This window comes from Hemiscyllium ocellatum, chromosome 6, assembly GCF_020745735.1.
Source record: "Hemiscyllium ocellatum isolate sHemOce1 chromosome 6, sHemOce1.pat.X.cur, whole genome shotgun sequence".
NCBI lineage: Eukaryota > Metazoa > Chordata > Chondrichthyes > Orectolobiformes > Hemiscylliidae > Hemiscyllium > Hemiscyllium ocellatum.
In genome coordinates this window covers 52943982-52970051 of record NC_083406.1, presented here as the reverse complement: position 1 = coordinate 52970051, position 26070 = coordinate 52943982, and the positions used below count along the sequence as shown (strand labels likewise).

At 39.9% G+C, this 26070-nt stretch overlaps 1 protein-coding gene across 3 annotated transcripts in view; it reads right to left on the bottom strand.

Annotated features, from left to right (window-relative positions):
* mre11a (MRE11 homolog A, double strand break repair nuclease) overlaps nt 1-26070 on the bottom strand; it is a 119277-nt gene that overhangs the window by 73365 nt on the left and 19842 nt on the right. For all 3 annotated transcript variants that reach the window (XM_060825954.1, XM_060825953.1, XM_060825955.1), the window contains exons 6-10: nt 5359-5500; nt 4144-4258; nt 3387-3572; nt 2208-2379; nt 347-427 (exon numbers count right to left, since the gene is read on the bottom strand). In XM_060825954.1, the coding sequence (XP_060681937.1) occupies nt 347-427; nt 2208-2379; nt 3387-3572; nt 4144-4258; nt 5359-5500 (696 nt within the window). The remainder of the gene's footprint in view (nt 1-346; nt 428-2207; nt 2380-3386; nt 3573-4143; nt 4259-5358; nt 5501-26070) is intronic.

Sequence of the window (26070 nt, the reverse complement as noted above, 5' to 3'; positions counted from 1 at the left end):
ATTGAATTGACAATCAACTTTATAATATAATGGATTTGCTTTACTATTCTTTTAAACAATAATCTTCACCATATTGATTATACACTTTCAACTGATCCATTCACTACTACTTCCAGGCCTTTATTCTATTTAGGAGCCTTGAGCATTCGAACGTGTTTTAGACAGAATTGTGAATATACATGTTACACAACTCAAAAGAATATCTATTCGTGATATTTTACCCATGATAGAAATAACCCTTACCATCTTAGTTCTTCAAAATTAACTTTACTTTCATTTTTCTGCTTACCCACTTTACCTGCAACTTATAAAAAAGGCTAATCCATTAAAAAAAAACAATACTGACTCTCAATCTTATTAGAGGCTTTTCTGGTTGACGAGGGTTTCCTATTCGCTCTCTTTCAGCAACATCCAACATTCCTTCCACCTACAAGATAAATACAGATGACAATGTGTGTTATCATTCAATTAGTTCAAAATAACAATTGTCCAATAGAAACTAGTTCAGAGTCTCTATTGCAATAGTCTCAATATTTGCTCTGTAGATATTTATCACGTATTCTACTTAGGTATGCTAAAACATTCTCAAACAATCCATAATAAAATTTAAATTAACTGTGGCAATAGAAGTGCACAATTTCTGATCATACTTATATGACCATAGTGCAAACATTCTGATATAAGTAAGTATAAATAAGTTTCAGTGAATTCACTGTAGTTTCTACAGCGTTGTCATGTTACAGCAACACAGCATTTCGAGAAGTGCATGGATAGATTCAGAACTGTGCCTTCAATTGTGAAAAAAATCATTCTCTGGAAGGGAGGAGATAGATTCTTGCTTATGAGTCCAACATGAATAAGTTCGTTCTATGTGGGGAATTTGTTGTCATTCTCAAGTATTGATACAGATCAATTTAGGAATACAAACTGCTTAATGTGCTGTTTTAGCACTCACCCCTGTCCTACTACTTCCAACAGTTCATTAGTTGTGACCTTAGTGGTGGTTCCAAAATCTATTTTCATACATTACTGTTATCATAGTATGTTTGGTGTCATTTATGAATATATTTATAGCCTGTCATTGCTTTGAGGGAACAAAATAACAAAAAAATTCAAATGTCAGGAGAAAGTGAGGACCGCTGATCTTGGAGACAAGAGTCAAAGTCTGGCTGTGGAAAATTACAGCAGGTCAGGCAGCATTCGACGAGCAGGAAAGTCAACATTTCTGGCATAAGCCCTTCATCAGGATTGCTGAAGGGCTTATGCCCAAAATATTAACTCTCCTGCTCCTTGGATGCTGCCTGGCCTGCTGTGCTTTTCCAGCTCCAAACTTTTCAATTCAAGTGTCAGACCCACCTATTTATACTTAGCACATAAGAATATATCAAAATCTTGTGCATCATTGCCAGGGCTCCTTCAGTAGAAAAAACTGCCAGTCCACCAGGTGAACTTACATTGCTGAAATGACACTGCCAAAAGTTTGCTATATCCCCAAAGGATTCTTTGCTCATACTCTTATTTCTTTCTTTTTATGATTAATAAGACTAGTTGGATGCTTGTCATAATTTCACTCACAAAATCAATTTATAGAGAATTTGATCAACCAACTTAATGAAGTACAATTGCTACAAATCAATTAAAATAAGTGATTTCATCAATGCAAGTAAAGAATACAGTTTAATTATGCTTAAATACTTAGGGTTCCAAAGATACTTAGGCAAATGATTACATTATTACATTGTTACATTGCAAACGAGTGCGGAATTGAGAGAAAAAAATAAGAATCATTAGTACCAGTATCCTTGACTAAACAAGAATGGTTTTTGGCAGAACCAACTCAAAAACATTAAGAACTGAATCACTCTACGGAAATACAGTAAAAAAAAATCAAAGATCAATTCCAAATTTTTCAGCTCCTATTTTCTAAATTAGAAAATGACTATGTATGTTAACACAGCTCCTTGAAATATTTCAATCATGCTTTGTTCTAGTTCCTGATCACCAATGGCAGGCATCATACATTGCCAAAATAAGTCAAACCAAAGGCTTCTGCTAAAATCATCAGAAATTAGGAAGACTGCAAGCATTCTAAAGGGCTCCCCCAACAAAATGCAATCTTAGGAGAAAAGTTCTTACAATAAGCTCAGCACCATCTTCTGCAGTGTGGCTTAGGTTGGGAAATGACTTGCTGTATTCTATTGATTTACCTTCTCTACACAGAAAGCCTCTATTTTCTGTGTGACTTTGGGATGATCTGGGTTAAATATATCAGGATAATCTGCAAGGACAACATCTTCAATAAAGAACTGGCGAACTGTTTTCAAAGGAATCTTCCGCATGTTCATTTTCTTTCCTTTAATTCGCAACAGCCCAATGTGTCTGAAAATCAAGAGAAATAAAACTTTATAAATATCACTACTAACAAACTGATTAATGTCATCCATGTTGACCTCACCTAATTGTGACTCAATTATGTAGACTTTAAAGCAATTCAACAGATATTGAAGTGAATGTTTAAAATCCATGTTGCTCGACAGCATACCATTAACTCAGCACATAAATCTGACAGGATTGGTAAGCTGACCACTACATCCAAATTTCTTATATACTTCGTGCATGAATCTCTGCACTAGTAGTACAACTTCAGCATTTTTTTGAATTCTGGATAACAGATACTTAAAAGTGAAATATGCTTAAAATTCAATATGTTTTAGACTGCAATTTAGTCATTGCAACCAAATGGCAGACCCAGAAATATCAGTGGGAGAAATCAAACTTGACAAGGAAGGGAAACTAAAGGTAATCCTTTTTTTTCTCCAATGATATTTAGTTCATGGATCACATAAACAGGTTGCTATACTGTGACTTTATTACTGTGGATTTTTAAAAAATCTATCCACTAAATAAATAGCAGAATGTGTATGTCATAGCTCTCAGTTTCTTAAAACGAAAGTTGAAAGAATCATTTTGTATAGCAAGTAGTCCAGTATATCTTAATATTTTGTTTGCTTTAATACATATAAAGTGTCAAGAAATTTCTAATTTAGTACAGTCGAATGTCAAGTCAAAGTATTAATTTAGTGGGAAGAAAGTTAGTTAAGTTTTCAGAGCATTATCAGCTCAAAGATTGCAAGCCACATCATACCAACTTCATTCAGACAAATATCATAATTCTTTCATCATTGCTGGGGGCCTATCCTGAAATTTCTTCTTAAAATCATTATGAGAACATCCCTCAGATGCCTTTTGCAAGAATAGTTTACAAGGGCAGCTAATCAATATCAAACTTTTAAAAATATATTTCTAACAGTGAGAAATGCCTCTCAACTATCTCTACAATTGTGTCAGAATAAGATTAGCAAAGTAGACTGTAAAAAGGCATTTACTTCTTTACAGCTTCTCCTGGAGAAAGAGAAGTAACAACTGTACTTCCGGGCTGTGAGACATAGAACAGCTGCTGTTCATTTCTTGTTGGAGCTATTTTACACTCATGTTCATGTCCCCAAATAACAAGGTCCAGAAAATCATCCAAAAATTGCTCAGGAATGTAATTAGTGGCTCCATGTTTGCTCCTGTTAAGGAAATAACAAATTGCATAAACATTCAAATATATCATATTCATCTACAAAAGGTATTTTTAAATGGAAATACTCGCAATACCAGTGTAAAATTTCTGATTCACTTCTTTAAAAGCACTACCGACACAAAAGTAAATATTTTTGCACTTTTAAATTAGTTTCTTCAACAGCTCAATTTCTTAAAGAGATCATGGCAAAATTTACTAATGGCAGGTTTCATTAAGAATTTTTTCTTGAAGGGAGTTTTTTTCCAGCATTTCTAGTGGTTCAGCGATATTCACATTCCAAATACCATCACATCAGAGTAATAAAAGCTTTTACTGCTTTCTCTTTCATAACATTTGGCATTATATGTTTTTAACTCCCCGATGTCACCTAATGACTTCTCAATTATAAGCAAATGCACCAAGAAAAGTTCTGAAATATCACACCAGAATTTTTAAATTAATGCAGACATCAATCCAAGCAATGATATTCAATCTTCTCCCCTCATCCAATCTTCCAATTAAATTTGATTGATAATGTTATTTTCCACCAAATCATTCATTTATTTGTTTTTTCTTACCTGTTTTGATGAATGACAAATATGTTAAACCAGCTGTCTTCATCTTCCTTTGGCCTAAGCATAGTAACTTGCTTGTTTACAAACATTCTGTAAAGGCGCTCATCTGGGATGGCTCCTATGAAATCATACAGCACACACAGTACTTTAACAAAATTCAAAATTGATTTCAAGTTAAATAAGACACATTACTTTTTAAAATCACAATTCTTAAATTCCTACAACTACACTGATTGGCATTACTTGTACCGAACTCAAACAATTGTACTAAACATTTTGAAAATAGTTTGTTGACTATCCCCCTCCCCAATCATAATTTCTCTAAATCTCAGCATCTGCTAAATTTTAAAATTATAGATTCAGGTAACAGCTGATATAGTCATAGAGTAATAGAGATGTACAGCACTGAAACAGACCCTTCTGTCCAACTTGTCCATGCCGAACACATATCTTAACCTAATCTAGTCCCATTTGCCCATATCCTTCAAAACCTTTCCTATTCATATATACATCCAGATGTTTTTGAATGCTGTACTTGTACCAGCCTCCATTACTTCCTCTGGTAGCTCATTCCGTACATGCACCAACCTCTACATAAAGAAGTTGCCACTTAAATTTTTACCCTCTCACCCTAAACCTATACACTCCAATTCTAGACTCCCCAATCGCAAGAAAAAGGTCTTGTCTATTTGCCCTATCCATGCCCCTCGTGATTTTATAAACCTCTAAGTTCACTCCTCAGCCTCCACATGTAGCCTTAAGAGGGATCCTGTTCACTGATCAGAACATCCCAACAGTGTCACTAGTCTGAACCTAAGTGAGGACAAAACAGAGTCGAATTAGCCACTTGACCTTGTCAGATGGATAGTCTGTGCTAGTACGGTTGTGCTGGTTACATCTGGCAAGGTTGCTCAGAAGCAGGAACAAACTGCTGAGCCACGTAACCACAGGTGTTCTAATGAGCAAGTTCATCTGCTGGTGTGAACCACTGCTCATCTCAAAAAAAATCACCACAAAGATTTTAATGTTTAATTTAATATTTAAGAGAAATTGTCTGCTGTATTTGGTTACGTAGTAAGGTTCAACACTTTATAATTAACTCAATGTGAAGAATTTTGGTATTGCAGAAAATACAAAAGAAACCATAAAAATGCATGCTCTTAAAGCAGACATGAGTAAACATGAGTGTTGTGTTTAGACTAAACTCAAGAATCTCACCTAACCCATACAGTGCCAGCTTAGTATTTCCTTTCTGCATCAGAACAGGGCTAATGTCAGTCTTCTCCACAGACAAAGACCGACCAAAATGATTTACCAATCCAGCACAGCTCAAAAGATCCAAGGCACACAGGGCATCTGCCTAAAAAAAAGAAAATTTTCCAGTAAAATTAAGATGCAATATATACTGAATCAAATTCGAAAAAATAGAATGAGAGGGCCCAATGACTTTCTCCATTGTTTTTATTTGAATCCTTCTTTTACATACCAAATAAACCTCAGAATAAATAATTGGCAGTACAGTGATTAGCACTGTTGCCTTACAGTGCCAGGGACCAATGTTTGATTCCAAGCTTAGAGTCATAGAGTTGAACAGCATGGAAATAGATCCTTCATTCCAACACATCTGCGATGACCAGATATCCTAATCTGACCTTGTCCCGTTTGCCAGCATTTGGACCACTTCACTTTAAACCCTTCCTATTCATATGCCCATCCAAGTGCCTTTTAAATGTTGCAATTGTACTTGCCTCCACCATTTCCTCTGGTGGCTCATTCCAAACACACACCACCCTCTATGTGAAAATATCACCCTTCGGGTCCTTTTTGAAATCATTCCCTCTCACCTTAAACTGATGTAGTTTTGGACACCCCAACCTACAAAAAGACATTGGTTATTCAACCAATCCATGCTCATGATTTTATAAACCGCTACAAGGTCACCCCTCAGTCTCCAGTGCTCCAGAGGTAAACATCACAGCCTATTCAGCCTCTCCCTATAGTTCAAATCCTGCATTCCCAGCACCATCCTTGAACATCTTTTCTGCAACCTCCAAGTTTAACAATATCCTTCCTATAGAAGGATGACCAGAACTGTATGTCGTATTCCAAAAGTAGCCTCACCAATGTCCGGTACAACAGCAACATGACATCTCTGTGTGGACTTTGCACTCTCTCTGTGTCTGCATGGGTATCTGCTGGTGCTCTGGTTTTCTCCCACAGCCCAAAGGTATGAAGGTTAGGTGGACTAGCTATCCTAAATTGCCCCATAGTATCCAGGGATGTGTAGACTAGTCAATTAGCTATGGTAAATTCAGGGTTGCATGGATAGGGTGGAGGGAGGTCTGGGTGGCATGCTTTTTGGTGCATGATGGGCTGAATGGCTTCCTTCGCACTTTAGGCATTCAATGAAAACAAAGAACTCCAGGTGTTGCAAATCTACAGCAAAAGCAGAAATGTCTGGAAAAACTTACCAAGTCTATTACATATGTGGAGAGAAACAGAGTAAACATTTTGATTCTGATAACACTCAACAATGTGGGAGGTTGTGAATTTAGTAGAAAGGGAAAAAACAGCATGCATAAAGTTTCTGAAGATAAAATTGTACTGGGCCAGTGAAGAATATAAAGAAAGCAGGAACGAACTGAAGCAGAATTAGGAGAGCAATTAATGGTAGGGGCTTAGGTAGTGTTTTACAACAGAGGGACCTGGGGTGCAGGTAGATTAATCTTTGAAGTTTGTGTCACATAGAGACAGGGTAGTTTAAAAGGCATTTGGCATGCTTGTCTCCATTGCTCAGTTCTTTGAGTACAGAAGTTAGGAAGTCATGTTGAGGTTGTACAGAATATTGGTCAGGTCTCTACTGAAATAAGGCTCATGCCCGAAACGTCGATTCTCCTGCTCCTTGGATGCTGCCTGACCTGCTGCGCTTTTCCAGCAACACATTTTCAGCTCTGATCTCCAGCATCTGCAGTCCTCACTTTCTCCTCTCTACTGGAATACCTTGTCCAGTTCTAGTTGTGCAGTTACAGCATGGATATTATCAAGATGCAGAGGTTCAAGCTGAAGAGATTTACAAGGATGTTGCCGAATATGGAAGGTTTGAGTTATAAAGAAAGGCTGGATAGGCTGGGACTTTTTCACTGGAACATAAGAGACTGAGAGGTGACCTGATAGATATTTATAAAATTATGAGAGGTCTAGATAGCTAATGGTAATTGTCTTTTCCCTAGGATGGGAAATTCCAAGACATTTTTAAAGTGAGAGGAAAAGAATTTAAAAATCACACGAGTAGCAAATTTTTTTTATAGAGAGGGCTGTTCGCATGTGGAATGAGCTTTCTGAGGAAATGGTGGATGCATGTACAATTACAATTTAAAAGACATTTGGATGGGTACATGAATAGGAAAGATTTGGAGGGATATGGGCCAGGAGCAGGCACGTGGGACTAGTTTAGTTTGGGATTATAGGCAGCATGGACTGTTCCTGTGCTGTTTGACTCTGTGACTAAGAAAGGTTGAAAAGAATCTTAAGGCATTCTATCCATACATTAAAAAACAAGGGGATAACAAGGGAGAAGGTCAGACCACTCAAGAATAAGGGAGGGAACTGTGCATGGGGTCAGAAGATGTGGGTGAGATCCTAAATGAGTACACTGTATCAGGATTCACCCAGGAGAAAGATATGGAGGATAGTAAGATTAGTATGGAGTATGCTGATATGCTCGAGCATTTTGAGATCAAGAAAAAAGTGGTGTTGCGTCTCTTAAAGAGCATTGAGATCAGTCCCCAGGGCCCAATGGCCCCAGGTTATTGAGAGAGGCTAGAGAAGAGATTGTTGGACCCTTGACCAAGATCTTTGTATCCTCACTAGCCACTGGAGAGGTCCTGGACGACTAACAAGTCTCTAATGTTGTTCCTCTGTTCAAGAAGGGAAATAGGGATAATCCAGGAAACCACAAACCGGCAAGTGTCACATTGGTTGTTGGGAAGCCACTGGAGAGTATTCTTAGAGATAGGATTTATGAGCATTTGGAAAAGCATGGCCGAATTAGGGACAGTCAACATGGTTTTGTGTGGGCAGGTCATGCCTTACTACTTGATTGAATATTTTGGGGAGGTAACGAGGGTGATGGATGAGGGTACAGAACCACTTATTTCTTGATCTCAAAATGCTCTAGCATATCAGCATGCTCCATACTAATCTCACTATCTTCCATATCTTTCTGCTGTGTGAATACTGACTTAATGTACTCATTTAGGATCTCACACACACCTTCTGACCCCAAGCACAAGTTCCTTCCTTTATCCTTGAATAGTCCGACCTTCTCCTTTGTTGTCCTCTTGTTTTTTAATGTAAGTATAGAATGCCTTGACATTCTTTTTAACCTTTCTTAGTCATAGAGTCATACACATGTTATTTACATGGATTTTAGTAAGACTTTCAACAAGGTCCCTCATCGTAGACTATAAGGAGAGGCTAGAAAAATGCAGCATGTTTTCTCTGGAGCAGTGGAAACTTGATAGAAGTCTATAAAATTATGAGATGCATAGATAAGGTTGACGGTCAGAATCCTTTTCCCAGAGTTCAAATGTCTAATACCCAGGGTCATGCACTTAAGGTGCGAGGAAGAAAATTCTATGGAGATGTAAGGGGCAAATTGCTTACACAGTGAGTGGTAGGAGTCTGAAATGCGCTGCCAGGGTGGTGCTAGAGACAGATACAATAGGGGCAACTTAGGAACTTTTAGATAAGCACATAAACATGCAAGGAAGGAGTGGAAGGATATGGACCAAGGGCAGGCAGGAGGGATTAGTTTAATTTGGCATCATGTTTGACACAACATTGTATGTCGTAGTATTCTATGACTTAGATGTGTGTAGGAAAGGCTGGTAACTAAGTTTGCAGGAGACACAAACTTGGAAATTTTGTTGTGAAGTGGACATAAGGAAATTGCAGATGGATACAAATAGATGAGTAAGTGGGCAAAAATGTGACAGAGTATAAATTTGGGAAAAGGTGAAATTGTTTACTTTGTCACAAAGAATAAAGAAGAGTATAACCTAAATGGAGAACAATTGCAGCACTCCAAGCTGCAAAGGGATCTAGTTGTTCTAAGTGTACAAATCACAGAAAGCTGTTATGCATTTATGGCAGTGATTGCAAACGCTAATGGAATGCAGAAGGGAGGGGAATTCACTGAACATTTTTAAGGTTGAGTAGACTTTATAAAGCAACAAAATAAAATGTTATCAGATGTAGATGGGAATGTGTAATTCAAGACAAACAGATCATCCATGACCTTACTGAAAGAAGAAGCAGACTTGAGGAGCCAAATGGCCTACTTGTGCCCCTAATTTGTATGTTCATTTTCTGCTAATTTTAACAATCGTAAACTGCAGCTGAGAGCTACATGTGCTATTTAATGTTTCCAGTGGACCAGTTCATGCAAGACGAGCACTGGTTAGTAGTAGTTGTCTACTACTACTAAAATCACAGGTAAAGTTACTATAGCCCCCCGAACGATAAAGGCTGTTCTTTCATTAGACAGACCTGACTGGTGTAGAGTTTAACCGGAAGGTCACCATGCCTCAGACAAGGGGCAAGGTTGAGAAGGTGAACCTTCATGGTCACCCCAACCCATGCAGAAAACCAACCAGTGCAGTTGGCGTCATTCTGTATCGCAAATCAGGCATCCAGGTAACTGAGCTATCAAAGTCATCCTGCACCTCCTAACGGCGATGTGTAATTCAGGCTGCAGCATGTGCTTAAGCAGCTTAGGGAACTTCACTAAAGCAAAAAAAGCCTTGATATAGGAGACAGGCTCTCTATCTTCAAGGAATCAGGTAGTCCTTATTAATTTCATTCCACACTGTAAGTAATCTAATCTAATCTAAACAGACACAGCAAACACAACAGGAACTGACACCATCACAATAAATGGCAGTAGTAGAGCCCAAGAATATGGGTAGAGTACTGTAAGAGTTCAATGATATCACACAAGTCAATGCACTATATGGTATATCCTCAAATCCATAAATGAACCACAAGCTTCAGACACAGCTGAATGCACCACAGCCCCCTCACTTTCCTGACAATATACTCTTGATTAATCACAACTCAAAACTAACGTGCAAACTGTGGCTTCACTTGACCTTTACACATTTGACACCAACATCCCATACATTTATACACTGCCAGCTTTGCAACTACAACAGACATCACGCATGCATGTTGCATCAGGTTCAATGACAGGCCAAGATATAGCATAATTGCAGGTTGCAGCATCTTTGCCAGTACAAAAAAGCATGGATGCATGTTCCTTACCCTTATGGAAGAGACCACGCTCAACATCATTGAAGCAGTCATAACAGAGCTTACATCCAAGGTGGTTTTGGCATTTGTTGCCAGCACTGTGACAATGCTGTGCTTTAATAGATCATTTTGTCCTTTTTTTGTGAAGAGAGTTTGTAAGGGAGAGGTCCAAGCCATCTACCAAAGCCACTAGGGTAAACAGCTTGTGAGGCGATGAGGTTTTCTTTTTAAAATGTTGGAACAGAAGCAGCTGGATGGGAGTGACCAGCACTCACAGACTAGCATTTTTAGATTTTAGCTAGTTTTTTGGTTTAATTTTAAGCAATTGTTGTTGTGGGCTTAAAAAAGTGGGAGCTTCTTTTCCTTCTCTCAATTATAGCCAAAAACTAGAGGTTCTCTTCCTAGTCTGCTAGATTGCATGTGAGACAAAAACTGTTTTTATGAACTTGCCTTTTTGCCAAATGTTTATGTGATGTTACTATTTTTGAACCATTAATTATTGTAGTTACTGTATCTATTATTCTGTAGGTATTCCAATAGAATTAAGTTATTCTAAGGTCTTCCTTCTTGTGTGATATTTTAACTATAGTGTTTAAATAAATACTATTTCGCTTAATGTCCAGTAGTTTGACCAATCGAATTGCATCTAGAACACAGCATATTAAATTGGCCTTTAAAATAAGAAAATATCAGGGTCGAGGTTATCTTCCTAAAATATTTTAAGGGGGTCTGGTCAGGATCAAAATCTCTAATGCCAGGTTGGGTTTAGGATTATTGAGCTTGAATGGCAAATGTTAATGTCTTGTGTTTCACATGTTGAATTTGGTTAGTTTAAACAGAATGTACCTTGTGAAGTAGTGGCCCTTTCAGTCAATGAGTTTTCTGGGGGTGAAAGAAGTCACTCCTGGAGTTTTACAGAAAGTGAGCAAGGCACAGTTTTTGAAAGTGGCAGACCAGCTAGAGCTGGGGTTGCCTTTGTCCTTGCGAAAACGGGAGGTAATTGCAGCAATAGCTCAACATTTACAATTGCTGTAAATGCCATTAGAATTTTTGGAAAAGACTAAAATTCAGTTGCAAATGAAGCCACTTGAATTATAGGCAAAAGAAAGAGAAAAATTAAATGAAACAGTTTGCATTATGACTAAAAGTGGAGGCTAAAGGAAAGAATAGCCGTAGCATTAGAAAAAGAGAGGAAGACCATTGCAGAAGAAAGGAAGAGACGAAAAGCCCATATGGATGCCCATGGCTACCCCTCTGGTCTGGACTGCATCGGCGCCACCTCGTGCTCCTGCGAGGAGGTTGAGCAATTCATCAACTTCCCCAACACATTCCACTCTAACCTTAAATTTATCTGGATCATATCTGACACCTCCCTTTCCTTCCTGGACCTTTCCATCTCCATTAATAACAACCAACTTGACACCGACAATTTTTTACAAACCCACCGACTCCCACAGCTACCTGGATTACACCTCTTCCCACCCTACCTCCTGCAAAAATGCCATCCTGTATTTCCAATTCCTCTCCCCTCGCCATATCTGCTCCCAGGAGGATCAGTTCCACCACAGAACACACCAGATGGCCTCCTTCTTTAGAAACTGCGATTTCCCTTCCCACGTGGTTAAAGATGTCTTCCAACACATCTCGTCCACATCCCACATCTCCGCCCTCAGACCCTATCCATCCAACCGTAACAAGGACAGAATGCCCCTGGTGCTCACCTTCCACCCTACCAACCTTCACATAAACCAAATCATCCACCGACATTTCCGCCACCTCCAAACGGACCCCAACACCAGGGATATATTTTCCTCCCCATCCCTTTCTGCCTTCCGCAAAGACCATTCCCTCTGTGACTACCTGGTCAGGTCCATGCCCCCCTACAACCCACCCTCCCATCCTGGCACCTTCCCCTGCCACCGCAGGAATTGCAAAACCTGCGCCCACACCTCCTCCCTCACCACCATCCAAGGGTCTAAAGGAGCCTTCCACATCCATCAAACTTTTACCTGCACATCCACCAATATCATTTATTGTATCCATTCCTCCCGATGTGGTCTCCTCCACATTGGGGAGACTGGACACCTCCTAGCAGAGCGCTATAGGGAACATCTCTGGGACATCCGCACCAATCAACCATACCACCCTGTGGCCCAACATTTCAACTCTCCCTCCCACTCTGCCAAGGACATGCAGGTCCTGGGTCTCGTTCACCGCCCCTCCCTCACCACCAGACACCTGGAGGAAGAACACCTCAACTTCCACCTCGGAACACTTCAACCCCAGAGCATCAATGTGGACTTCAACAGTTTCCTCATTTCCCCTTCCCCCACCTCACCCTAGTTCCAAACTTCCACCTCAGCACTGTCCTCATGATTTGTCCTACGTGCCTATCTTCTTTTCCACCGATCCACTCCACCCTCCCCCTTGACCTATCACCTTCATTCCCTCCCCCACTCACCTATTGTTCTGTATGCTACTTTCTCCCCACCCCCACCCTCCTCGCATTTATCTCTCCACCTTTGAGGCTGCCTTTATTCCTGATGAAGGGCTTTTGCCCAAAATGTCGATTTTACTGCTCCTCGGATGCTGCCTGAACTGCTACGCTTTTCCAACACCACTCTAATCCAGAATCTGGTTTCCAGCATCTGCAGTCATTGTTTTTACCTGCCTGCAGACAATGTTTCAGGAACCTAAGGAGGAAACCTGGTCAAACATACATTGAGCTAGAAAGGATCAAAGTAATTTTGATAGGTGGATAAGGGCACTGAAAATATGATACTCTTATAGAGATAATTATTTTGGGGGAGGTCAAAAATTCACTTCCTGAAGACTGAGACCTCATGTGGAAGATCAAAGAGTTAAAGCTGCAAGATTAACAGCAGAAATGCTTGATGATTATAAGTTCATTCATAAATAAACATTTGGCTTTCAACATCAATGTCAATCTGTGAGGAAAATAAATTCTGGATAGAGAAATTCTTAGGTACTAAGGGAAAAGAAGATCTTATTGAAGATAGTAAAGACAGTTTACCACAGGGTAAAAAGGAAACCCATAGGGGGAAAGAGAAGTTAAAAAAAAGCTCAGGTATTTTCACTGCAATAAAGTGGGCCACATGAAGCCACAGTGTGGGTGACTTAGAAAAAGCAATGGGAAGATAGATGTGGGAAAACAGGATAAGCCAGTGAGCTCTTTTGAAGTATTAAAGGAAAATACAGTGGAAGCTAAAAAGAAATTGAATGCATTATAATGTACAACCTGATCAGGGACTGGTTGAGAAGAATTTTTTTTAGATTAGATTACTTACACTGTGGAAACAGGCCCTTCGGCCCAACAAGTCCACACCGACCCGCCGAAGTGCAACCCACCCATTCCCCTACATTTACCCCTTTACCTAACACTACGGGAAATTTAGCATGGCCAATTCACCTAACCTGCACATCTTTGGACTGTGGGAGGAAACCGGAGCACCCGGAGGAAACCCACGCAGACACGGGGAGATTGTGCAAACTCCACACAGTCAGTCGCCTGAGTTGGGAATTGAACCTGGGTCTCTGGCGCTATGAGGCAGCAGCGCTAACCACTGTGCCACCGTTACCTGTCTTAAAGAATTTACTTGTCTATGCTAGAAGGAGCAGTTAAGAAATTAAAATTTTATGAAATATGGGAGCAGGTCAATCGTTGATAGTAAGAGCTGAGAAAATATGTAATTCAGAAGGACTATTGCCAGAAAAAATAGTAATATGTGGAATTCACAGTGAGGTGAGAAGTGCTCCATTACATGAAGCGAGTTTGGAGAGTTTGGTGAATTCCAAGAATACAATTTATCCTTGATCATGATATAGCTGGATTACAGATAGGAGTGATGCCTACTGTGGTTGAAAAGCTAGAAGTACATCAGGCAACTGAGATGTTACAGGAAGTATATCCTGGAATTGTTTCCTAACTGTGTGAATAAAAAGGTCACAAAGCCACAGGTTAAATCAGAAGGACAAATTAAAAGATAAAGATAAGGAAGTTGAAGTATAATTATAAGAGATCATGTTTCATCAAATGGTTGAGAAAAAATGTAAACAGGTGAAGGACAAAGTGGATATTTTTAACTCAGAAAAATTAAGTGAATTACAACAGAAAGATGGAATCGGAAGCAGTTGTATCAAAAAGCATACACTGAAGAAGAATCTGAGTGTATCCCAGAATGTTTACTATTTTAAAAATAACATCTTGATGGGGAAATGTGCATTCAAATGGATGAAAAATGGACAGATGTTCACCAAGTTGTTTTACCGGTAGAGTACAGAAAAGGGATATTGCAAAATTACTAGTATGAGCTCATTTGGGAGTAAGGAAAACTCAAGCCAAAATACAAAAACATGTTTATTGGCCTGGACTGCATAAGCATATGATTGAATTTGGCCGGGCCTGTTATATGTGTCAGATAATTGGGAAAATCTCAGACAGAGATAAAACCAAAACCTTTAATATCCATTTCTGCGATTGAAGAACCTTTTACAAGAGTCTTAATTGAGCGCATAGGACCCTACCTAAAACAAAAAGTGGGAATCAGTATTTGCTGACCATAATGGATGTGCCCACTAGATTTCCAGAAGCCATTCCATTACTCAATATCATGGCTAAAAGGACTGTAAAAGAATTACTCAAATTTTCCACGTGATGTGAACTACACACAAAGATATAATCAGATTTAGGGTCAAATTTTACATCAAAATTATTCAAGGAAGTTATGGATAGCTTAGGACTAAAACCATTCAAAACCAATGTGTACCATTCAGAATTGCAAGGAGTGGTGGCATCAAAAATCTGCAATGTTACTGGTGCAGTTATAGAGTTAGTGTTACTTCCAGGAGGTGACACTTTAAAAGTGAGGTTTAGCAGTCTTTCTCAAATAGAAAGGAGATTGATTGAGGTGAATTATTTGATAAGAACACTAGATATACAGAAAACTCAGTGTGTGTGTGTCAAGTTTTGACTGGGAAGGAAGGCAAAAAGGAGAATGGGTTACTGGTTACAACACAGAGTGACGAACCAAGGTCAGATGATTCTGAATTTGACATTCCTCAAATTCAATAGGACAATGAGGAAGTTCTCAAAAATTGGGATAAATTATTGAGTTAACTTCTATACGAAAATCAAAATGACCTGACAGTATTATAATCACATGGGGAATTATGAGGGAATAAGTACTCATCTAATTATGCATTATGTAAGTATAAGAAATGTTGTTAACCTTTCCTATAACAACATTCCTAGACTTAACCCTCTAAAGTTGGCACAGGTTCAAACAGAGATTAAAGGCATATTCAAAAGACAACATAATCGGTGAGTTGCAGCAACTGGAGCCCATCCATATTATTACTGCCAAAACCAGATGTTAACCAATGAATGGACTAATGCAAAAATCAATGAAGTTACAAAATCTGATTCATATCCTATTCCGCATTTGGAAGACCACATTGAGAAGGTAGGGCAAGCAACTTGTATTTCCAACAAGATACCAGCAGGTACCTTTATCTGAAAGAGCAAAAAACCAATTTTAGCTTTCATGACACCAAATGGACCATACCAATTTAAAGTCATGCCATTTGATATGAAAAATGTGCCAGCGACATTTCAAAGATTAACCAATGAAGTAATTTCTAGATTATGCAATTGTGTGGTGTACATCGATAACCTGCTAATTTTTAGTCACACGTGGAAAAAATATTTGCAGCATCTATCAGAATAGCTTGATCAGCTTCAGGAGGCAGGCTTGGTGATAAATCTGTTCAAGAGTGAGTTCACATGGCTCACTTTTTTAGACCAGTGGTTAGCACTGCTGCCTCACAGTGCCAAAATGGGTTCAATTCCTGCCTCGGGCAACTGTCTGTGTGGAGTTTGCACATTCTCCCCACGTCTGCATGGGTTTCCTCCGGGTGCTCCGGTTTCCTCACACAGTCCAAAGATGTGCAGGTTAGGAGAATTGGCCATGCTAAATTGCCCGTAGTGTTAGATGAAGGGGTAAATGTAAGGGAATGGGTCTGGGTGGGTTGCTCTTCGGAGGGTCGGTGTGGACTTGTTGGGCCGAAGGGCCTGTTTCCACACTAAGTAATCTAATCACTTTTCTGAGCCATGTCATTGGATATGGACAGAATGCCCCACAGGATATGAAAACAAAGGTTATTGGAGAGTTTCCCAACCATCAAAGATGGTTAATCAAATACTACAATTCCTGGGATTGTACGGTTTTTATCAGAAGCTCGTCCCAAATTTTAGCAGTGTGGTGTTCCACTGACTGACTTGCTGAAGAAGTATAGAAAATTTTAGTGGACAGGAGTCTGTCAGAAGGCATTTGACAGCCTGAAAGTTGTGTTAATGGCTGGTGCATTGTTAGCCACACTTAAGTCAAGCAAGCCATTCAACTTGACTATCGATGCGAGTGATGTGGGTGTTGGTGCTCTTACAAGAAGATAATAAGAAGAAAGATAGTCCTACTGGGCATTTTTTCTGAAAAATAAATGATCAATGGAAATACTTCATGATTAAAGAAAGAAACCCTGAGCTATGATTTGGTATGCCAACATTTCAACATTTATATTTCCAATAATGTGCCTGAGACAATTCTACCTACTGATCATAACCCATTCAAGAGTTTGGAGAAATTTAAGGACAAAAATTCCAAACTGCTTCGATGGAGCTTATTATTGCAGTTACTCAATTTGAACTTTATACATGTGGCAGGACAAGAGAACACAATTGTCAATGCATTGTCATAACTTTGATAAAGAAAAACGGAAGCGTTCAGTGGCGGGAATAAAAAACTGAATGTTTGCATGCTTAGAGGGAATGTTATATATATGTCCTGGGTTTTTTTTTAAACAGAGGCTGTAAGGCAGAGGCACTGAGCGATCTACCGAAATCATTGGAATAAATAGCTGTGAGGTCTTGAGTTTTTTTCAAAGTTGAAACAATAGAAGCAGCCTGAAATGGTGTGGTAGGCTCTCACAGACCAGGATTTCTAGTTTTGTTTTTGATTTTAGATTAGATTACTTACAGTGTGGAAACAGGCCCTTCGGCCCAACAAGTCTACACCGACCCGCCGAAGCGCAACCCACCCATACATATACCCCTTCCCTAACACTACGGGCAATTTAGCATGGCCAATTCACCTAACCCGCACATCTTTGGACTGTGGGAGGAAACCGGAGCACCCGGAGGAAACCCACGCAGACACGGGGAGAACGTGCAAACTCCACACAGTCAGCCGCCTGAGGCGGGAATTGAACCCAGGTCCCTGGCGCTGTGAGGCAGCAGTGCTAACCACTGTGCCACCGTGCCGCCCTTAAGCAGTTGCTTTGTGGGGTGTTATGAAGTTGAAGTTCAGCAACTTCGATTAACCAAACGGGACAGGCAGGGAGTATTTTGTTCGGATAACTGATTGTTCAGATAAAGGATAACGTTTTTACGGGACCTTGAGATCTTGTTTAGATAATCCGAAATTCGGATAACTGACAGTCGGAATACAGAGGTTATTCTGTACTGTACCTTTAAGAGAGAGGCAACAATTTTCTGAACTGAGAGATTTCAAGCACCTGTGTATACAATTAGATGGTAGTCCTAGAGCGTACTGGAAAATTGAAACCATGTAACATGGATATGTGTGTATTGTTTGCTGTTTTGACAACAATTCAAATTTAACCAGTTTCGATTTTGCAGGATACTAAAACCCAATCAAGTTTGAATTTATTGTTTTGCCAACATTGAACCAATGAGACTGTCTGATGTTGGGGCTATAGGAAGGAGGACATTTTGAAAGTTGGTCAGACAGCAACTGTCATAGACAGAAAAACTGCCAGAGAGCTAACTGCCTATCTAATAACTTGCTCTCAAAAGAAAATATAAAACACTCTCCTTCAAAGGTACATTTCGAAGTAAAGTTTATTCGCAGTAAAAAGAAAGACAATAACTCATGGAGATCAGCAGAGAAAAACTGAAGACAGTAGAGAAGATAAAAACTGTGATTTTGAGATAAAGTTAATATAATTTTAGTGAGTTTTGAGAAGATTTATAATTCAGGCTGAGGTTCTGGATATAAGTATGTTCGCTAAGCTGGAAGGTTCGTTTTCAGACGTTTCATCACCAGACTACGTGAGCCTCCAATCAAGCACTGGTGGTATAGCTCGCTTTTTATCTATGTGTTTAGGTTTCCTTGGGTTGGTGATGTCATTTCCTGTGGTGATGTCATTTCCTGTTATTTTTCTCAGGGGGTGGTAAATGGAGACCATAGCAGGTTAGCGCAGAGGAGAAATGGACAGACGTGTACCAGATTATGTTGCCGGATGCACACAGACAGGAATTATTACGGGTAGCACATGAATTACCAGTAGGTGGTCACCTAGGGACAAAGAAGACTCAGGCCAAAGTACAAAAGCACTTCTATTGGGCTGTACTGCGCAAAGATGTTAAATTTTGCTATACATTTCATGTGAAATGTCAAATGGTAGGCAAACCACAGGCAGTAATAAAACCAGCATCTTCGTTGCCAATTCCCGCATTTGAAATACCTTTCACATGGGTTATGATTGATTGTGTAGGTCCACTCCCTAAAACTAAGAGTAGCAACAACTATTTGTTAACCATAATGGATGTGTCTACCAGATTTCTGGAGGCAATTCCATTATGGAGTATTAAGGAAAAAAGATTGGTGGTGGAGTTAGTACCTTTCTTTACTCAGTATGGGCTACCCAGAGAGATTCAGTCAGACCAAGGGTCTAATTTTACTGTTAGGCTGTTTCAGGAAGACATGGATAATTTAAGCATACAGCACTTTAAATCAAGTGTGTACCATCCTGAAGCCCAGGGAGCATTGGAAAGGTGGCATCAGACACTGAAAACCATGTTAACATCATATTATCAGGATTACGCGAATGATTGGGATAAAGGTATTCCATTCGTATTGTTTGCCACTGGACACGCCCCAAATGAATCCACTGAATTTACTCCCTTTGAGTTAATATTTAGATATGAAGTGAGATGGCCTCTGAAACTAATTAAAGAAAAATTGATTGAACTAAGGTTGAAGATCTCACACTTGGATTATGTATCTGAGGTGTGGGAGCAATTAAACCAAGTAGGTGAGTTAGCTAAACAGCATCTGAAGAGGGCACAGCATTGAATGAAGCAGGTAGCAGACAAAAACTTTAAAATTGGGGATACCATTATCAGTTACCAGTGTTATAGAACATAACAGCGCAGTACAGGCCCTTCGGCCCTCAATGTTGCACTGACCTGTCATACCAATCTGAAGCTCATCTAACCTACACTATTCCATATACGTCCATATGCTTGTCCAATGATGACTTAAATGTACTTGAAGTTGGTGAATCTATTACCGTTGCAAGCAAAGCACTCCATACCCTTACTACTCGCTGAGTAAAGAAACTACCTCTGACAAATGTCCTATATCTATCACCCCTCAATTTAAAGATGTGCCCCCTTGTGCTCGTCGTCACCATGCTTGGAAAAAGGCTCTCCCTGTCCATCCTATCTAATCCTCTGATTATCTTACATGTCTCTATTAAGTCACCTCTCAACCTTCTCTTTAATGAAAACAGCCTCAAGTCCCTCAGTCTTTCCTCATAAGACCTTCCCTCCATACCAGGCAACACCCTAGTAAATCTCTTCTGCATCCTTTCCAAACCTTCCACATCCTTCTAATAATGCAGTGACCAGAACTGAACATGTTACTCCAAGTGCGGCTGCACTAGAGTTTTGTACAGCTGTAGCATAACCTCATGGTTCTGGAACTCGATCCCTCTATTAATAAAAGTGAAAACACTGTATGCCTTCTTAACAACCCTGTCAACCTGGGTGGCAACTTTCAAGGATCTGTGTACCTGGACACCGAGATCTCTCTGCTCATCTACACCACCAAGAATCTTACCATTAGCCCAGTACTTTGCATTCCGGTTACTCCGACCAAAGTGAATCACCTCACACTTGTCTGCATTAAACTCCATTTGCCACCTCTCAGCCCAGCTCTGCAGCTTATCTATGTCTCTCTGTAACCAGCAACATCCTTCATCACTATCCACAACTCCACCGACCTTAGTGTTGTCTACAAATTTATCAACCCACCTTTCTACGCCCTCATCCAGGTCGTTTATAAAAATGATGAACAGCAGTGGACCCAACACTGACCCTTGCGGTATGCCACTAGTATCTGGACTCCAGGATGAACATTTCCCATCAACCACCACCCTCTGTCTTCTTTCAGCAAACCAATTACTGATCCAAACTGCTATATCGCTCACAGTCCCATTCTTCCGCATTTTGTACAATAGTCTACTGTGGGAAACCTTATCGAACGCCTTGCTGAAATCCATACACAACACATCAACCGGTTTACTCTCATCTACATGTTTGTTCACCTTCTCAAAAGAACTCAATAAGGTTTGTGAGGCACAACCTAACCTTCACAAAACCGTGCTGACTATCCCTAATCAATTTTTTCTTTTCTAGATGATTATAAATCCTCTCTCTTATAACCTTTTTCAACAACTGAAGTAAGGCTCAGTGGTCTACCAGGGTTGTCTCTACTCCCTTTCTTGAACAGGGGAACCACATTTGCTATCCTCCAGTCTTCTGGCACTATTCCTGTAGACAATGACGATTTAACAATCAATGCCAAAGGCTCGACAATCTCCTTCCTAGCTTCCCTGAGGATCCTAGGATAAATTCCATCCGGCCCAGGGGACTTATCTATTTTCACACTCTGCAGGATTTCTAATACCTCTTCCTTGTGAACCTCAATCCCACCTAGACTAGTAGCCTATATCTCATTATTCTCCTCGACAACATTATTGTTGTTGCCAGTATTGTTACCAGTGGAAGGACATCCCTTCAAAGCCAGGTTTACTCGTCCCTATCAAATTGAGAAAAAGTTGAGTCGGGTGAACTATCTCGTAAAGATGCCGGATAGGAAAAAAAAACTGGATCGGGTATGTCATGTGAATATGCTGAAACCTTGTCATAATAGAGAGAAGGAACTGCAGAAACAGGTTTAGTTATTGCCCTGTAGAGTAAGGAATCAAGTCTATATGTGGATTTTGACGTACCTCAAAATATGTTAAATAATGAGGAAGCTCTTGAGGAATGGGATAGGATAGTGAGCTATCTGTCTCAGGTGCAAAGAACCCAATTGAAAGGTTTGTTGCAGAGTATGAGGACATATGCAGGAATAGAATGAGAAGCACTAATATTATTGTCCATGAAGTGAAGTAGGGAATTGGTTCCGATGAAACAACACCCCTACAGATTTAATCCTCTCAAAGCCACATGTGTCCAGAATGATGTGGGTGTGATGCTCAACAAAGATATTATCAAACCGTGTCAGAGCAACTAGAGCTCACCGATCATATTAATTGCCAAATCTGACTGGACTCAATGATTTTGTGTCAACTATCGGAAGGTCAACACCATAACTAAATCAGACTCCTATCCAATAACAAGGTTGGACAATCTACTTCTGAAAATGTGTTGCTGGAAATGTCAAATTTCCTGTTCCTTGGATGCTGCCTGACCTGCTGCACTTTTCCAGCAACACATTTTCAGCTCTGATACTCCAGCATCTGCAGACCTCACTTTTTCCTGGACAATGTACTTACTGCATAAAGTTGGATTTACTGCATGGTTATTGGCAGATACCTTTATCAGAGAAACTAAAAGAAGTTTCTGCGTTTGTAACCCCAAATGGGCTATATCAGTTCAAAATGATGCCTTTTGGAATGAAGAACGTATCAGCCACATTCTAAAGATTCATGAAGTGAATTGTGGACAGATTAACAAATAGTGCATGTCATTGGGTGATGTTGTGATGTTGTGATGTTTAATGAGTCATGGAAAGATCACATGATAGAGTTGGCAGAGCTCTTTGAACAATGAGAAGCAAAACTGGTAATGAACTTAAAGAAAGCTGAATTCACGAAGGTAGAAGTGACGTTCTTGGGACATAACATTGGACATGGAGGGCTGACCCCAAGGAATGTGAAAATGAAGGCCGTCAAGGATTTTCCATGGCCATCCTCGAAGTTAGTGGTACTTTGATTTATGAAACTAAGCGGACTCTACTGGAAGTTTGTTCCAAACTTCAACAACATGGTGGCACCACTGATAGATTTATTAAAGCAGACCTCAAAATTTGGGAATGCCAGGAGACATTTAAGAACTTAAAAGCTGTATTTACCACCGCATCAGTTTTAGCTACACCAATTTTTTTGAAACCCCTCAAAATTGCAATCGATGCTAGCGATATAGGAGTTGGAGCTGTTCTGCTACAGGATGATGATGATGGAATTGATCGCCAATTGGCTACTTCTCAAAGAAACTCAACACCCACCAGAGAGAGTATTCTACCATCGAGAAAGAATTTTTGAATTTGGCACTGGCCTTACAACATCTTAATGTCTACGTGACAAAAATGTGTCAGAGATAGTTGTGTACACAGACCACAGAATTAAAGACAAAAGTATGAGACTATTTCGTTGCAGTTTTATGTTACAGACTTTTAATTTACATATCATACATGTTGCAGGTTGTAGAAATATGATAGTAGATGCATTATTGCGCATTTAAAAGAAAAGGTGCAGATAAGATTGGACAGTATCGATTCCAATAACTTAGGTTAATGACATATATATTTCACAGTAATGGGATTAAGAATTAGAAAAAAAAGCCCTCTTTTCATTATGTTGGTAGATTTTTTTTCTGAGGGGGAAGGCGTTATGGAAGTTGAAGATGTGTATTGTACCTTCCAGAGAGAAAGAATGCTTTTCTGAACGAAGTATTTACAAGTACCTGTGCCTATGACTAGATGGCAGTCCCAGAGTGTATTGGAAAATTGAAAATATATAACATTAGACTTTGAAGCGGATACCTGAGTTTTGATTGCTGTTTTGACAACAATTCAAATTTAACCAGTTTAAATTATGCCCCCCTGCATACTAAAACCCAACTGAGTTTGAATTTATTGTTTTGCCAACATCGAACCAATGAGATGAACCAATGTTGGGGCTATAAGAATGCGGATATTTTGAAAATTGATCAGACAGCAATTGCTGAAGAGAGAGAAACTGCCAGAGAGCTAATTACCCATCTAACAACTTGCTCTCAAAGAAATTAGAAAACACTCTCGATCAAAGGTACCTTTCCATATAAAGTCTATCCGCAGTAAAAAAAAAGACGATCCAGCGAGATCGGCAGCAGGAAAATTGAAGACAGTGGAGAAGACAAAGACTGTGTGATTTTGAGATTAAGTTAATGCAACTTTAGTAAATGTCTTATTGGAACAACATAATTTTATTGAGTTGGAGTCAGATAGTAAGCAATTAAGAGAAAGGGGGACTTAGATTTATGAATACTTTTTGTTTAATGTTTACTGTTAGACTTGGGAAATAAATTAATGTTCTTTCCTTTAAATAGTGAAATTTAGGAGTCCTTTGTCACTCATATTTTAACAGATTACAAGGTGAGGCGAGCTTTCTCTGCGTGTTTGGTTTAATTAACAGAGGCCTCCCTGTTATAACTGTGGGCTTGAAGAAGTGCAAGGTTTTTTTCCCCTCTCTCGATTACAGCCAGAAGCTGGGGATTCTCTTCCTAGACTGCTAGATTACATGTGTGACAAAATCTGTTTTTCTGAATTTACCCTTTTGCCAAAGGGACATTACTATGTGGGAACAGTTAACTAGCAATAGTTACTGTATCTGGTATTCTGTTAAGTTGCCCAATAGTTTTAAAGGTATTCTAAGTTCTTCTTTCTTTTGCTGTATATTAACTGTAGTGTTTAAATGAATTGTATTTTGCTTTATATCAAGTAGGGGTTTGACCAATCAAATTGTATCTAGAACACAGTATGTTACATTTTCCTCAAAAATAAGAGAACGCTAGAGTCTAGGCTACCTTCTTAAAACACTTTGAAGGGGGTCTGGTCTGGTCCATAACACTATCTTCCTACCTAAGCTGGTTTTGCACAACTCACGGCAACTTAGGGCGGCACGGTGGCACAGTGGTTAGCACTGCTGCCTCACAGCGCCAGGGACCTGGGTTCAATTCCCGCCTCAGGCGACTGACTGTGTGGAGTTTGCACGTTCTCCCCGTGTCTGCGTGGGTTTCCTCCGGGTGCTCCGGTTTCCTCCCACAGTCCAAAAGATGTGCGGGTCAGGTGAATTGGCCATGCTAAATTGCCCATAGTGTTAGGTATGGGGTATATGTAGGGGTAGGGGTATGGGTGGGTTGCGCTTCGGCGGGTCGGTGTGGACTTGTTGGGCCGAAGGGCCTGTTTCCACACTGTAAGTAATCTAATCCCTTTCACCTCAACTCACTTTCTTATCATTTACAAACTACAGGTAGTAAAGCATTATCTCTTGCCTTACCACCGTGCACTCACTGGCACCATACTCAAGCCTTTGTGCACAATAACAAAGAATTAAAAATGGCTAAGCAGTGGCTCTAGAGCATGACTTACAAGAGTGGGTTAGAGATCAGGAATCTTGTAGCAAGTGATTTCCCTCCTTGCTCTCCAAAACCCTGTCCACCATCTACACCTATGATGGAATAACCGGGATGAGTGCAGCTCCAACAACACTCAGAAGCTTGACACCTTCAAGACAAAGCAGACTGCTTCGTTCCCACTATGTTCACAAACATTCTGTAACTTCATCTTAGAGCTATAACTGATGCTCAGTCACAGCAATGTATACAATCTACTAGATGCATTGCAGGAATTCCTCAGACAGCACTTTACAAACCCACAATCACTACCAACTAGAAAGAGAAGGTTGGCAGATACATGTGAATACTACCACCAGCATGTTCCCCTCCAAGCCACTCAACATTCTGAATCGGAAATATGTCACGATTCCTTCACTATTGCTGGACAAAATCTTGGAACTCCATGCTTAACAGCATTGTAGATCTACCTACATGAAACACTACTTTTAAGAAGACATCTCATCAGCACCCTCACAATGGCAACCAGGGATGGGCAAGACATCTGACAGGCAATAAATGCTGGCCCAGCAATTCACCTGAACCACACTTTGTACAATTAAATAGTTGCTGGATTGCGGTACATGTAGTTAGATGGTATCTCACATGCCTCAGTGGTACAATCATGTCTGCAGCCAGTTCTTCATAGGATGCTCCTTACACCAAGTAGTAACCTACTGAGGGTAAAGAAAGATGGGAAAAGCCAAAGCAGCGGTGATTAGATGATAAAGTCAACTATTTGGAAACTTCACTCACATGCTTATAGGATTGTCTTACAAAGTGCACCCTGAAAGGCCAAACCATTATGATTAACGATACACCTGGCTGGCTTGTAGACACATGGATTGCAACATGTATGCAATTGATAACATCCTGGTCACAAAGCCTCTGATCTTCATGGCTTGACTGGATGCATCTGTTTTGAACTTGATATCCTGGAATACTCTTTGATACAATACTGGTAGAGTGGCTGATAGACTGGAGATGGAGGAGTTAGCAATACCACTCAACCTGTTCTCACCGTCTTTAAAATGGGCGGCATGGTGGCACAGTGGTTAGCACTGCTGCCTCACGGC